General features: G+C 42.4%; 1 protein-coding gene across 19 annotated transcripts in view; it reads right to left on the bottom strand.

Annotated features, from left to right (window-relative positions):
* MYCBP2 (MYC binding protein 2) overlaps window positions 1–15,983 on the bottom strand; it is a 304,231-nt gene that overhangs the window by 63,871 nt on the left and 224,377 nt on the right. For 17 of the 19 annotated variants that reach the window (XM_068267883.1, XM_068267882.1, XM_068267870.1 and 14 more), the window contains 3 exons: window positions 8,872–9,096; window positions 8,164–8,296; window positions 3,007–3,129 (listed from right to left, as the gene is read on the bottom strand). In XM_068267883.1, coding sequence (XP_068123984.1) covers window positions 3,007–3,129; window positions 8,164–8,296; window positions 8,872–9,096 — 481 coding nt within the window. The remainder of the gene's footprint in view (window positions 1–3,006; window positions 3,130–8,163; window positions 8,297–8,871; window positions 9,097–15,983) is intronic. The other 2 variants (XM_068267884.1, XM_068267879.1) reach the window with 1 other exon arrangement.

The raw sequence follows: 15,983 nt of genomic DNA on the forward strand, positions 1-15,983 counted from the left end.
CCCCCCACCCCCCCTTAAGGACCAGCGCTGATTTAGAAGATCTGTGCTGGGTGGGCTCTACAGCCCCCAGCACAGATCAAATAATAGGCAGAGCGACCAGATCGCCCCCTTTTTTCCCCACTAGGGGGATGATGTGCTGGGGGAGGATCTGATCGCCCCTGCATGCGTGTGGGTGGCGGGGGGGGGGGGGGGGGGCACCTCAAAGCCCCTTCCACGGCAGGATTCCCCCTCTCCCTCCCTGCCCCGGAGATCGGAGGCTGCACAGGAACGGATCTGTCCTGTGCAGCCTCTAACAGGCTCCTGCCTGTCATGTGACAGCGATCCCCGGCCACTGATTGGCCGGGGATCGCTGATCTAGTACAACGCTGCTACTGTTAGCAGTGTTGTAAGAATGTAAACAAAGCGGATTATTTCCGCTTGTGTTTACATTTAGCCTGCGAGCCGCGATCGGCAGCCCGCAGGCTATTCACGGAGCCCCCCGCCTGATTAATTAGCCTGCAGCCGGCGACGCAGATGTGCGTCGCTGGTCCTGCAGCTACCACTTTGCCGACGCGTGTTATGAGTGCGCGGTCGGCAAGTGGTTAAAGTAAAACTTTTGAATCTCATTGGTTTGGACATTCAACGGGAATAACTTTTCTATACATGTCTTAAAAAAACACATATAATCCTTTCAAAGTTCATAGCTACACAAGTTGAAAAATCCATTTAATAGTCAGCTAACTGCAATTACAATCAGTCAGTAGATAAGCCATGTTTGCAATACAGGACTATAGTAGCTACGCTATACACTGTATGGCATACAGGACAGAAGCAACAGTGTCTCACAAAAGGGAGTACACTGCTCACATTTATGATCTTATCTTTTTATGGGACAACACTGAAGATGACACTTTGATACAATGTAAAGTAGTCTGTCTTGTATAACAGTGTAAATTTGCTGTCCTATCAAATCTAACCACATACAGCCATTAATGTCTAAACCACTGGCAACAAAAGTCAGTACTCCCCTAAGGGATGAATATCCAGATTCTGCCCAGTTAGACATTTTCCCTCCCCGGGGTCATAACACTCAGTGTTACAAGGTCTCAGGTGTACAGGGGAACAACTGGTGTTCTCATTGTCACACGTTTTCATAGTGGTCACTGGAAATTCAACATGGCACCTCATGGCAGAGAACTCTGAGGATCTTAAAACATGGGATTGTTGCTTTACATAAAGATGGCCTACGCCAGTGTTTCTCAAACCTGTCCTTGTGACTCCCCAATGATGCATGTTTTGCAAGCAACCTCAGGTGGATTACATGTAGCTGAGACAGCAATTACTTCACCTGTGCAGCGGAGACACTCATTTCCCCACCTGTGCATAGAGTGAGGTTTCCTGCAAAAAATGCACCGTTCGGGAGTCACGAGGACAGGTTTCAGAAACACTGACTTAGGTTATAAGAAGATTGCCAACACCCTGAAACTTCAGCATAGTGGCCAAGATGCTGCTGCTGCCTAACAGGACAGTTTCCAGTCAGAACAGGCCTCGCCATGGATGATAGAAGAAGAGTGCTCAGCATCATATCCAGAGGTTGTCTTTTACAAATAGATATGAGTGCCGGCAGAATTGTAGCAGAGTATCAGTGCTTAGACCATACAACAACCAGAAAGCACCCTTCTCCAGCATAAGCCAATCCCCATTAGCACCGCATAATTGAGACTCTACTGTAAATGATTTGTGGAGCAGTGCATTCCTCATCTTCGAGTCCTTTAATCAAGTAAAATACATTGTAATTTGAAACCGCATGCACGACAAGCAAAACATCTTGTTTCATAAATTTATGTTGAGTCCTATTAAGTCCGAGGTTATGCAAAGATCACCTTAAATTCCTAAACCAATGATACATTCATAAGCATCTACATTAAAAGGACAGCTATTGCCAAAAATTGAAAACTGTAAAAAAACATTCATACAAACATTTTTTTCCCAGAATAATATGCACTATAAATTACTTTTTACAATGTGGCGGTCACAGTAAGTAATGAAAATCTGACAGGTCTGTCAGGTTGTGGACTGGTCCATTTCCTCATTGGGAGTTCTCAGTTATTTCTTTATTTATAAAAAGCCCCTACAGAATAACAGTTGCTCAGTCCAACTGCCAAAACAGATGCATGGGAGGCTGACTGAAATCTTCGCACAGATCTTTTCCAGGGAGTGCTTTTGCAAAAATAAAGGTAATACTGAGAATTCTGCATGAGGAGATGGACTAATCCAACATCTGTTTTTAATACCTAAATGACAGCAACACAGAAAACGTTATTTAAGGTGCATTTTACTCTGGAAAATGTACATTTAATTTGTATGCATTTTAAATTTTACTTCAGACCCCCCCCCCCCCCCCCCCCCATTTCATTTTGCAATAATTGTCCTTTAATATAATGCCAATTTTACAGGTAACAGGCGCCTTCAGATGTAAGGTACCGAAAGCCATTGCAGTTGCTAAACATCTTCAGTTAGCCACAACTTCAATGTCCAGTCTCAGGAAAGTGATCAAAGAAACAAATGATAAAGTCTGTTCTGATCATGGCTTCCTCAAGACATGAGCTGTGTGTGTGTTCTTATGTCTGCCGTTTGTACTCATACTCCCTTCATGTCTAGATCTATCTTTTCTGCCAAGTGTTCATGTTTATTATTGTTGATGTTGCAGTGTTGAGCTGAGGGCATGGGCATGACTGTCTTCTAATATCTATGGACACCCTTAGTGACTCGATGCATGGTCCATGATAAAATCCCTTTCACTAATGTGTAGAGAGTTGGACAGCAGGACATTACAGAACAGGTTCTACCACAAATACATTACACTGGATCACAAACTACTCTAGGCAGAGTTTTAGGAACTGTGCCTTGTTTATGTATCTAGAGTGGCAAGAGTAAAGCCATCAATACAATGCAACCATACTAACATGTTACAAATACATGTTATAAAGGACATGTACTAGTCAAAGAAAAAAATAAAAATCACACCTTTATTATTTCCAAGACCATAGTCAAATCCTGGTACAAGGTTTCCACTAGGAACACGACGGAAAATCTGAATGGAAAATGGGCTGGGAGGTGGCGTCTGAGATCCATGATCCAAGGCTTGCTCTGTGAAATGAAAAGAATTAAGGAGTTTATATCAAAACAAGTTTAAATGTAAACAGCAGGACAGACTGTCAGGCCCGTGAAAGTGCAGCTCGGATAACAAGTTCAGGTGGATAGTGTACTGGTGAAGGGCACCAACTTTGACATGGGTGACCAGGGTTCGAATCCTGGCTAGGGTCAGTACCTATTCAGTTAGGAGTTCAAGGCAAGACTCCCTAACACTGCAGGGGGGCCTCTTGAGCGCGTCCCAGTGGCTGCAGCTCGAGTGCTTTGAGTTCGACATGAGAAAAGCGCTATACAAAAGCTCGGATTATTATCAGATTAACAAAATTAAAACTTTAAGGGAATTTAAAGTGAGAGTTATATTGAAGGTGCCAATCTTACTTTGCTGTGCTGATGCTCCGCCTTTTATACTTTAAGTCACTGGCCTAGAACGAGCATGCAGATCAGATGCTTAGACTCTGGGACAGATGTCACTGGCTGCATGCTTGTTGCACATTTGTGACTCAAACAAACAAAAGCCAAAAGTTCTGCACAACAGCCAAACAAGAGGGATTGTTTAAAAGTAATGAAGACAACAGACTCTGAATTCCTCTCACTTCACATTCCCTTTCACCCAAAGGAGTTCATATTAGAGATAGGTATGGTGAAAAAGGGTTTAATATATTTATTGCCTGCTTTGGTATTTTCAGGCTTATTTGTCTTAACTTGCAGTACCAGAAATGATCACTAAGAACTGAAGGAGAATGCTGCCAGTAAGAAAACTGCAATAAAATGTATTTTTAGTCATATGGGAAAATATACTATTTGCTATGCAATTTTCACTGAACACGATGAGATTTCCCACACTCCCTGTTCCAATAAAATAGCGATCGAGGAATGGAACAGAGGTGAAACCACCACAAGGAGGATACAAACTGCAATGAAACTACAGATTATCTAAAGTCTTACTTTACCCAAGATTACAGCTAGGAAGGAGTCCCACTCAGCGTCAACAATTGCCAGGTCTGTACAACGAAATCACATTTGTGCATGAGTGGTGTAGTGTGAATGGTGCCTAATGGCATGAATATCACTCTCAGCCATCCAATATTGGCTTTTGACTTTGTTAAAAATTGTTGCTGTTTTTAGCAGGGCTGTGGAGTCGGTCCAAAAATCCACCGACTCCGACTCCTCAGTTTAGGATTCCACCGACTCCGACTCCACGACCCCGACTCCTCTAATTTGCATATTACAATTTTGTTGATTAAAAGTATGTAACATGAAATTCGTCTCTTAACTGCCAACGCTTAGGAATTTTGAAAGGAAGGTGGAAACCGCTCACCCCCGGTAGGGCAGTGCCAGACCAGGATTGCCAATCTCATACAAAACTCAGAAAACGAAGAAGGTCCGCACGATGCTCCTAAGATCCTTTGTCTTTATTTATGGACGTATCCAAAAGGGTCAACACATAACACCAGCTGACATGTTTCGGACCTACTGGTCCTTATTCATAGCTAGAGTGCAAATGGTACAAAGGCCTCCTATATACCCTCCTCTGGTGGAGTGGGTGGCTCCCGGACCAAGCCCAGGGAAACACCCCTATCCCCACACACAGGAAGGGATATGTACAGATGGAATACAAAACCTGAAGAACACTAGAATAAGCATTACTACCTAGTGCATAGTTGGAAATAGGATTAGGACAGGAGGCCCACAGGCATAACGTACAACAATACCAATCTGGTCTAACATCAAAATGTACGTTAGAAGAATAATATAATAAAACCTATAAAAATATATAGAAATTGTAAATTGTACAATTAAAACCATCGAGGAGCAGTGTGTGCAGAGAGAGCAAAATTTAAGTTAGAAGCGCCAGATCCCAACGGGAATTCAGGCCCTGAGGGAGTCTCGTACCTAATCTAAAAATCCATAAAGCCTCCCGGCTCATAAGCCGTTTGGTTGTATCCCCCCCTCTCTGTGCAGGCAAAACCTTTTCTAAAGCATGAAAGGAGAAAGAGGACATGTCACCTTGGTGAACCTGGCGAAAGTGTTTCGCCACATTGGAAACGTTGGCACTAAGCCAGGCCGGACCGCAATAATGTTCCCCTATTCTAGCGCGTAATGGTCTTGTGGTGCATCCCACATACTGTAGGGCACAGGCCCCACAAGTGATAAGATACACCACATTCGGCGTACCGCAGTTGATAAATTGCCTAATGGGGAAACTGCGTCCGTTCGAAGTAGACGTGGCAACCCGAGTGCGGGTATGAACCCTGCAATAATGACACGTTCTCACTCCACACCTGTATGATCCCAACAGATTTAACCAGGTAGAAGACCTAGTTTGGGACTCATACAGGCTAGGAGACAAAGATTGGGCCAGAGTTGGAGCACGCCTACTTGCGAAGCGTACTCCCTGCTGTAAAACACAGCGCAGGTCTTCATCACCTTCCAAAACTGGGAGATATTTTTTGAGAATGGACACAATCTTGTTAAATTCTTCACTGTATGTTGTAACAAAGGTGGGTTTGGAAATCCCAGAGTTCCCTTCTGAGTCATCAGCATTTTTGAGCAGAAAATCCCTACTTTTAGAATTAGCCCTGACCCGCGCTCTGTTGATCATCCAGTTGGGGTACCCCCTTTCCCTCAATCTGGTCCCTACTGTGGCAAACTCCTCCTCAAGCCAAGCCCCCCTCGAACAGTTGCGGCGGGCCCTGGTAAACTCACCCACTGGGACTCCTCGTATGGTATGTTTCGGGTGGCAGCTAGTAGCTCGGAGGGTTGTGTTCCCACTACATGGCTTTCTGTAGGTCTTAGAGTGTATCCTCCCCTCATGAGAGTCCCCTACCAAGGTAACATCTAAAAAATCTATAGAGTCCAACCCCCAATTGGAGGTGAACTGTAGATTCAAGGTGTTGGAGTTCAACTCTCCCATAAATGAGGGGATATCTTCAGGGTTACCTCTCCACATCAGTAGAAGGTCGTCAATGTACCTCCCGTACCACGCAACATCCCCCAGACTGTGACCCCCACCCCCAAAGATGTGGCACTCCTCCCACCAGCCCATATAAAGGTTGGCGAGAGACGGAGAAAACTTCGCCCCCATGGAGGCGCCACACCTCTGGAGGTAGAAGCCACCATGAAACGAGAAATAGTTGCGGGACAGGAGGTACCCGACGGCCAAACATATGAAAATTCTCAAATCCTCAGAATATGCAGAATATTTCTTCAGGTGGTACTCGATAGCCTGAATGGCCAGGTCATGAGGTATGCAAGAATACAAAGCTTTGACATCGATTGTCAACCAAACAAAGTGGTCTTTCCAAGAGAGTCCCTCCAAACTAGCAAGTAGATGCTTTGTATCCTTGATGTAACCTGGGAGCCTCATCACGAGTGGCTGCAACAGAGAGTCAATCCACTCGCCCAGGCGCTCCCCCAGAGAGCCAATACCAGCCACAATGGGCCTGCCCTCCGGGGGAACGCCCGGCCTGTGGATTTTGGGAAGGTGGTGGAAGATCGGGGTGACCGGGTGGGTCACAGCCAAATAGTCAAAAAGTTTCTGATCAAGAACCCCTAAATCACGCCCAAAGGACAAAAGTTCAAAGAGCTCCGTCTGGAAGCCTCTCATAGGGTCTCCCCTAAGTTTTTGATAAACCGTGGGGTCCTCCAATTGTCTTAGAGCCTCCATTTTATAGCTGTCACTATCGAGAACGACAACGGCCCCCCCTTTGTCAGCATTTCGAATAACAATATTAGAATTACTCTTAAGGCTCTGGAGGGCCTGTCGCTCGCGATATGACAGATTGGAGTTCCCAGGGCTGCGGGTCCCCTCCAGCTCAACCAGGTCCCTCTCCACCAGCTCCTGAAAGGTCTCTACATGGTGGGTCCTGCTGGCTAGAGGGTAGAAATCTGGGTTCCGGGCACGGATGGGCTTAACATCATCTAAGGAGATTAATCCTGAGTTTTCCGCTGCCAGACAATCCAAAGCCCATCTGGCCCGCGTTTCCTCAAAATCTCCAATATCAGTCGCGCCCACCGTAGCCCTATGGCCAGAAGTCCCACTCTCACAATTTAAAAAACCATCTCTATTAGTGACACAGCTACACATCAGGCTTTATTCTTACAGCATAGATGTTATTTAGTATATATAAGAGATTCCTGTGTACACATCATATATACAGTCACAATCAGATATGTATATCTGACCTTAAAAATACGGGGACTGCTTTATTGAAGCAGCACAAGTAACTAATTTTGATTGGTTTATTTCATTTTTGTGGACTAAGCACAGCTATTACTGTATATATACTGTATATATACATTATTTTTAATGACTATTATCTGAGAAATAGAACATTTTATCATATTTTTTATTTTAATTACAGTTACAAATTCATTAGGAGTCGGAGTCGGTGCATTTTTTCCCGACTCCGACTCCAGGCACCCAAAATTGCCCGACTCCACGACTCCGACTCCACAGCCCTGGTTTTTAGCATCACAACTTTACAGTGTTAACCCTATCCTAACATTTTTACACATGTTGATAGCCTTAAATATAAACACACATCTTCTGTAAGGCAGTACCAGAACATATAGTATGCTGTCTTTGTACCATTTTCTATCGAAAAGAAGTTTTAATGATTGGCACATAATCACATTGTTTTATTTATTAAGTATTAACCGTTTGCTTGTCTTTTGTAAATTAGGTTGTAAACTATAACAGCTTTGCAATGTATAAGAAAAGGGCGGAGACACTTTGGGAAAACCCTGTAACTTTACTTCAGGAGGAATGTGATTTAGTTAAATTCCAGGTGACTTAATCACCCAGTTCAGCTTCACTGTAAGTAACTGGATTTCCTTGGATTTAGGATGAAGCAACAATGAGTGTTTTCATCAAATACTTAGCTAGATGGCAGAATCCATATTAATGTGGTAATAGAACATTATCTTTATGAATGTACTATGCGTGGCCATGAAAAAAAGCAGTGTGAATAAATACAAACAATAATTAACTCCCTTCAGAATGACTATAATGTATAAATGTATACTTGCCATCCTCATGACGAAGGTATTGATTGCCACCAGCATCTCTAGCCAACGACCAAGCCTCACCCTCATCATTCTCACAGAACTCTACCATGCTGTTCTTATCCAACTGGACCCATGTGCCTTCTGCACTGACCACCTAGAGCACAAGAGGAGAGACCACAACATTCATGGAGATCCTGACACTTCTGGGGACATCAAAAGTTTGTAAAACTAATGACTGCATGCTATAATGCATATTTCAAAATATATGGGCAATAGGTTTTAAACAAACAGTTTAACTTCTGTAGAAACATTGGATTCAGAAAAGCCAGAGATAAGAAAGCAAATAAATGGCAAGCTTAAGTCGGAAACAATTCAACTTATAACAAAGCAATTCTGAGAGTGGATCGAGAAATAGCATGACACACTACACCCTGAAGCAAACTTTGAAGTAAAGCACCAATGATTTGTCAGTTCAAGAGCTAAATAATTTAAAACCCAATAAATGATCATTGCTTTTCACAGTGGGTAAGCAGGCTTGTGTTCTTATCACTCGAAGAAAGCGATTATTAAATGTTACAATTGTCTTAGAAAAATGTTCATTTTCAGCACGCACAAGCACAGTGGACAAACAGCACAGCAAGAACATCTGAGAGGAGATGATTGTTTTGGTATTTGCATGACATAAGCTGCATTAAGTAAATCATTAACTGTAGCTAGAAGAATCCATACCTCGCCTACAGCCTTGACTTTGTTTCCCAGTACTAACATTCCAATTGGGATACCTCTTAGGTTTGGGCAGCTTCTGATGTTGTGACCAGAGGGCCCAGTCTTCACTACCTTGTAGAATCCAGGTCCGCCCCTGAGTACTGGGCCATCTTGCTCTCGCATTGCCATTTCCTGTGTGCAGCGCACAGTGAAGTCTTTCAAAAACTCCGCCGTATTTGCTACCTGCTCCTAACAGATAAAACAAAGTAGAATATCATTATCACGATCCAAATTCCTAGCCATTCACTCATAAATTTATCATAATTTATGTGCCACTTACATAGTTTATATACTTTTTCAAGTGAACTCCACTCAGCACTCATTTTGTACACAAAACAAACCCCAAAACATTTGCTATTCAGAGTGAAATGCGACTTTCTTCCAACCCATGAAAACAAGAGGATCCGTTGGGCTTAAAGAGACTCCGTAACAAAAATTGCATCCTGTTTTTTATCATCCTACAAGTTCCAAAAGCTATTCTAATGTGTTCTGGCTTACTGCAGCACGTTCTACTATCACCATCTCTGTAATAAATCAACTTGTCTCTCTCTTGTCAGACTTGTCAGCCTGTGTCTGGAAGGCTGCCAAGTTCTTCAGTGTTGTGGTTCTGTGATGCATCTCCCCCCTCCAGGCCCCTCTCTGCACACTGCTGTGTGTTATTTAGATTAGTGCAGCTTCTCTCTGCTCGATTATCTTTTACAAGCTGGATAAATCCTCCTCTGATCTGGCTGGGCTTTCACATACTGAGGAATTACATACAGGCAGAGCTGTCTGCACTCTGCAGGAAGAAACAGCCTGACACTTTAGTGGAAGATAGCTGCAGGGGGAAAGAAACCCACAAATGATCTCTTGAGATTCAAAAGGAAGGGTGTATACAGCCTGCTTGTGTATGGATGTATTTTCTATGTGTGGACATACTGTACATCAACCTACTTCCTGTTTTGGTGGCCATTTTGTTTGTTTATAAACAAACTTTTTAAAACTGTTTTTAACCACTTTTAATGCGACGAGGAGCTGCGAAATTGTGACAGAGGGTAATAGGAGATGTCCCCTAACGCACTGGTATGTTTACTTTTGTGCGATTTTAACAATACAGATTCTCTTTAACAAGGACTGCACCAATGATTTAACAAATAACTTATTTGAAGAAAGTAACATTGCCGAGCGATTATTTAAATACCACAAAATCCACAAGGGCTGAACATGCGTAAACTTGTAAATGCTTGTCTACTATTGTTAATACAGTCAGAGCCTACCTGTATTGTATTGATTACTAGATTCTACAGTTTAAACAAACAAGCCTATAATTACACAAGAAACACCAGAACCAAACATATACTGTGTTTAAAGAGAACCAGAGGTGGAATTTTAAAATCTTAACAGGATCCGGAGACATGTCATGTGCACAACGACAAGCCTCTGTGCCCTTCTATTGCTAGTGCCATCTGCGCTCCCCCATGAAAATATTGCCAGGCTAGCCACAATCTGCTTGTCGCTGGCCTGCTTTGTTTACCTGAGACTTGTCAATCATGCTCCAGCGCATTGCCGCCTCCATTACAGGCTCCCCTCGACGCTCCCCTCCTCTGCTAGCTTCCTCCAATTGGAAGCCAAGCAGCAACCAAGGAGTACAGTGCAGGGGGCACTAGCAGCGGCAATAGGAGGACACAGAGGCATGTCATTGTGCACATGACATGCCTCTGGGTCCTATTAAGAGTTACAAATTCCGCCTCGGGTTCTCTTTAATCTGGAGTAGGTTTAAGAACTGCATGGAAATCAAGTGTTGTGTGTCTGAAACTACTAGTCTAATTATGTGTGTTCCACTTTCACAATACCATGGAAAATGCCAATGCATCCCAGAATAAAACATCCAGCAAGCTAAACAGGAAAGCATTATTATTCTTATTGTATCAGTCTAGAAATAAAGATTCTCTATTACTATAGTGCATATCCCTGAGGTTTTTGAGAGACCATGGGTACATCCTTGAACCAATTTCTGTGCATATGCTATACCATTTTTATAGATATTCTGTTTATCTGTTATTAGAGGATAATTTTTTTTGTTGGAATAAGCAGGTTGGGCATCTTGACTGTTTGGGATAACTGAGCTATTACTAAGAGGTTGATTTAGAACATATAGATGGCAGAAGAATGTCAAATTCTGCAGTAAAGAATTATAATGTATAAAATGTTTAAAATAAGTGCTGTTCAATCAATAAAATACTTTTGAAATGAGACACCATTGGACACTTTAAATACACAACATACAAATACTACAGAGCAAGTTAACACAATAAACCAATGTAGTGAACATCATTTTATGTAGACAATTTATAAAACAATCAGACCCAAGAGCATTTATTTGTAATCGAATCCTGACAAACACTCCCTGCCTCCCAAAGAGCAGCACGCAATGCATCAACTTGTGGATTTTTTTTTTTAATAACATTAACGAAGAGAAAGATAATTTTCTAACCCCTGGGATTGAAAGCTTGCTAACTAAAAAAAGATCACGTGACTTTTATATGCTGGAATATTTCACTGCCATTTTGGCCTTATAATGGTCCTCCAATAAATGTCGATGTTGGTCGATTGGAGGAAGCCCCAGGTAAATCCAAATTTGCCGGGGGGGGTGGGGTTACCGCTCAAGGTCCCTTTAAGTGATCAACTGTGGTTTTCCATGATGCATCACTTCTGAATATGCAAATTATCTCTTTATGCACCTGAAGTCAGGCTCACATCCAGAACTACTGGTGTATAGCAAGCCTATAGCTTATAAATTTTACAGAGCCACATCAACCCAACATGCAGACAAGGTATTTTGGACATTCTGGTCCTCAGCAGTGAATTGCAGGTAGTGATAGACATGTCTAGGAGAACTCCTAGAGGAGCATGCGATTGGTTTGATCAGCTGATAGATTTGCCATGATTACATCCTGATTTAGCACATGATCATGATTAGCAAATTAGAGACTTAAATATCTATCACCTGACCAAACTGATCACATGCTTCTCCACAAGTTCTCCTAGACATGACCATCACTAAAGGCAGGGATTTATATGGATCTATGGGATAGGGCTTGGACCAGTACCATGGAATACCCAGATAGCTCATGGTGACCTAGAACCACTAGGAATCCACTAGGCTTGCTATACACCAGTGGTTCTGAATGTGAGCCTGGCTTCAGGGACATGAAGAGATACTTAGCATATTCAGGAGTTACGGATCATGGGAAACCACAGTTGCTCACTTAAAGTTGAGCTATTGCAAATACCTTTTGTTTTGAGGCAGCAAATTACAGAAAAAAATGGGTCAGAACTTGAAATTGCTTTAAGTGTATGGACAGTGTCCATTTCTATCTGTAATTTAATCCCCTTTTACTTTACATAAACGGTCGATTTAAAAAACAAAACAAAAAAACAACAACTTTATTTTCCGTGGCTAAAAATCACCATTGCAGTATCTCAGTTATGCTAGCCATACATTCAATTTTGTGTTTGATCAATCTTCAAATTGCTGATCCTCTGCCTCAGTGGTATTAAAATGAAATAAATATGGCAGCCTCCATACCCCTCCCACTTCAAGTGTGCTTAAAATTCAATTCATTCAATTCATGTATGCCTACATACATACATACAAAAACATTTATACACACCACAGAGTTTCCTAAATACTCTTCAGTGTACTCTCTCCCTCCAAAATACTGCAACCTACTTATGTAATCAAAGTACTCTAATGACACTTAGGGATCAATCTATCTGGAAATGAACTACTGTAACTTACTTCATTTAGAGGCTATATAAGCAGGAATCTGAGGGCAGGATGAAGAGGACATTTACACAAAATAGCATACAACCAAACATTTAAGCTTCGAATACACCGATGAATTTCGTCCTGTCACACTGAAAGCTGTACAGTTTTATTTCTAAAACAGTGTTTACACTTTAACCATAAACAACAAAAAAGCAAATAAAAATATAGAAAAGAAGAAAGAACCGCCTCCCCCCCCCCCCCCCCCCCCCAGAAATTGACACACATTGCATACAAACTAGATCAGCTCAGACAAATGCCAGGTTTTCCACATGCAGTGAGGCATGCATTTGTGAATGTGCTTCATGGTGAGTCGGGTCTGGGAGACTCCAAAATATAGAATGTTAGGAAATGTTTGCTGAGACCTGGTCTTCACTATACAGACAGCAGAACACAGGCAGACTGTCACATGGCAAGACCTATACACTTGCAAACACAATGTTTAAGCACAGAAATCACTGGCAACAAGTTTAAAGCAACTCGCTATACTTTTCTGTATACACACATAGTATACGCTATATTAGAGCAATTTATAAAAGCAACATACATACATACATATACAGTGTATATATAGTATACGCTATCTTATAGCATTTATAAGAGCAACAAATATATATCAGCCGGAAGACAAAATATATAACGAGATGAAAACTATAGTATTACAAAAACTGTATTAGCATATTGTCTACAAAATCTTAACTTCTCATTTAGAAGAAAGTTTGTATCCATGGGCAAAACATTATCTTGGTATAAATCACCATAGCAGTGAAACATGACTGACAAAAAAATGACAACAAAGCAAATATTCAGATTAATCACGCATTGATTATTCCACATTCATAATGACATATGGTTGGCTGCTATGGGGTAATCCCTAGAGTAATAATTTCAAAAGATTTGAAGTGAACCCGAGGCGAGCGCGATATGACAAGATTAGCTTGCATGCCTGTTTCTGGTGTTATTCAGACACTACTGCAGCTAAATAGACCAGCAGGGCTGCCAGGCAACTGGTATTGTTTGAAAGGAAATAAACATGGCCGCCTCCATTTCTCACCCGGGTTCACTTTGAAGAGCTATAAAACAAGCAGTGAGTAGTATCTGGTAGTTATAAATTTAAAGGCCTGTTGAATCAAAGTGGACACTGAGTTCGAGTCTTCCACTTTTAATTGATGTTTGTGTTACAGGGTAGGGAGCTCTGTTATCACATGATGTACCATAAGCAACATAAAACTGGGGTAACACTAAGAATTCTCCTTTGTCAGCTCATTAACACCAGGCGAGCAGGGCATTGCTAGAGCAAGAGGCCCTTGATCAAAGTTTGGGAAAAGACGTTCTTTGGTAGATTGAATGGGGTGGAGTTTGGTGGACTTGCAAGCAGTTGAAAATGAGACTCCACAGCTTTATACAGCACTAGGCCTCTGCTGAGATCGGATCTACTATCCAGTGGGGCACTGGTGGTAAATGATTAATATCAGGTATTTGCTACAAAGTATATTCAGCCAGTAACGTCTGTACAGTTTTTGAGTACACATGTTCTGCTCGGTGCCAAAAGCTAAAGGAGAAGAAAGTTAAAGAAAAACATCTCACCAGGAACACTCATAGAAAAATGATAGACATTCTTCCTTTTTAAATTTAATATACTTAAAGTTTTGCCTTGACGTCTGTAAGCACTTTCCTTACTCACCTGCTACATACTGACTCAGAGGTCCTTCTTCAATTCACTTTTGCTACAAAATTTTCTTCTAGGTGATATTTTTTCCACCTTATCAACACAATGCCTTTTAAGCCACCAGCAAGCAAGAAATACAAGAAAATAATAATTTTGATAGTACATTTTTAGCTACTTTTTGGTACCTTTTCAATTACTGAGTGCTGAAAAGGTTAATTGAAACAGAAGATGAAAAATTAAATCTTAGGAGAAAAAGTGAATTGAATAAAAGCCCTGAGTCTCCTTCACTCGGAAAGCATGATGGTGCATTACGCACACTGTTCAGCTACCCAATCGCCATAAACGTGCACCTTCTGGCTGCTCTATAATGCCAGCAATTGGAAGGGTTTGTAACCACCTGTGTGTCAGCGGTTGTCACGTGGTGTCGTTACTGCCTGGTAAAAAGCCTGTGTAGATAAACCTGGGTGTTTATTTTTTCTTAAAGAGACTCTGTAACATCAGAAACCTCCCCTGGGGGGTACTCACCTCGGGTGGGGGAAGCCTCCGGATCCTAATGAGGCTTCCCACGCCGTCCTCTGTCCCACGGGGGTCTCGCTGCAGCCCTCCGAACAGCCGGCGACAGACCCGACTGTAAATTCAATATTTACCTTTGCAGGCTCCAGCGGGGGCGCTGTGGCTGCTTTCGGCTCCGAAGTAGACGGAAATACCCGATCTCAGTCGGGTCCGCTCCACTGCGCAGGCGCCGGAAACTTGCGCCTGCGCAGTAGAGCAGACCTGACGGCGATCGGGTATTTCCGTCTACTTCGGAGCCGACAACCGTCAGAGCGCCTGCGCAGAAGCCGGAAAGGTAAATAATGACGTCATTTTGCACGGAGGGCTGCAGCAAGACCCCTGAGGGACGGAGGACGGCGTGGGAAGCCTCATTAGGATCCGGAGGCTTCCCCCACCCGAGGTGAGTACCCCCCAGGGGACGTTTTGACGTTACAGTTCCTCTTTAAAGCGAATCCGAGATGAAAAACTATAACAAGTAACTTGTCTATATCTTATCTAAAGTTTAGATAGTTTACACAGCAAATCTAGCTGCAAACAGCTTCAACAATTTATGATGATGTATTCCTGTGATACAATTAAGGCAGCCATGTTCTGTTTGTCACATTATACACAGGCAAGCTGATAGCATCTCCAGCCCTCAGCCTGTGAAAACTTCACTCCCCTCTGCCTCTGAAATCTCTGGCCAGTAACCTCCTCCTGCCCAGACTGAGCTCCCATAAGCCCTTGCTACCAAGGCTCAAAGTGCCAAGGTTCTCTGGAAAAGCTGTGGGCGAGGCTGGTTTAGTTTATAGGGCATTCGAGTATTAAAACAAAAGCACAAAGTATTTGGCTTGAGGAATGCCGTATAAAGTAAATAAAAGGAACACAATTATGCAGTGGGCAAAAGTTTATCTCGGAACCACTTTAAACCACGAATATCATACACTGTAGGTTCTTTTACTACAGATAAGAGATATTCTGCATAGTTATTTGCCATCATATTGCATAGAGCGCACTTATTTTAGTTTTTGGAATACACAATATTACTGTGATATGAAATACAGTATA

The sequence above is a fragment of the Hyperolius riggenbachi genome, chromosome 2, assembly GCF_040937935.1.
Source record: "Hyperolius riggenbachi isolate aHypRig1 chromosome 2, aHypRig1.pri, whole genome shotgun sequence".
Taxonomy (NCBI): domain Eukaryota; kingdom Metazoa; phylum Chordata; class Amphibia; order Anura; family Hyperoliidae; genus Hyperolius; species Hyperolius riggenbachi.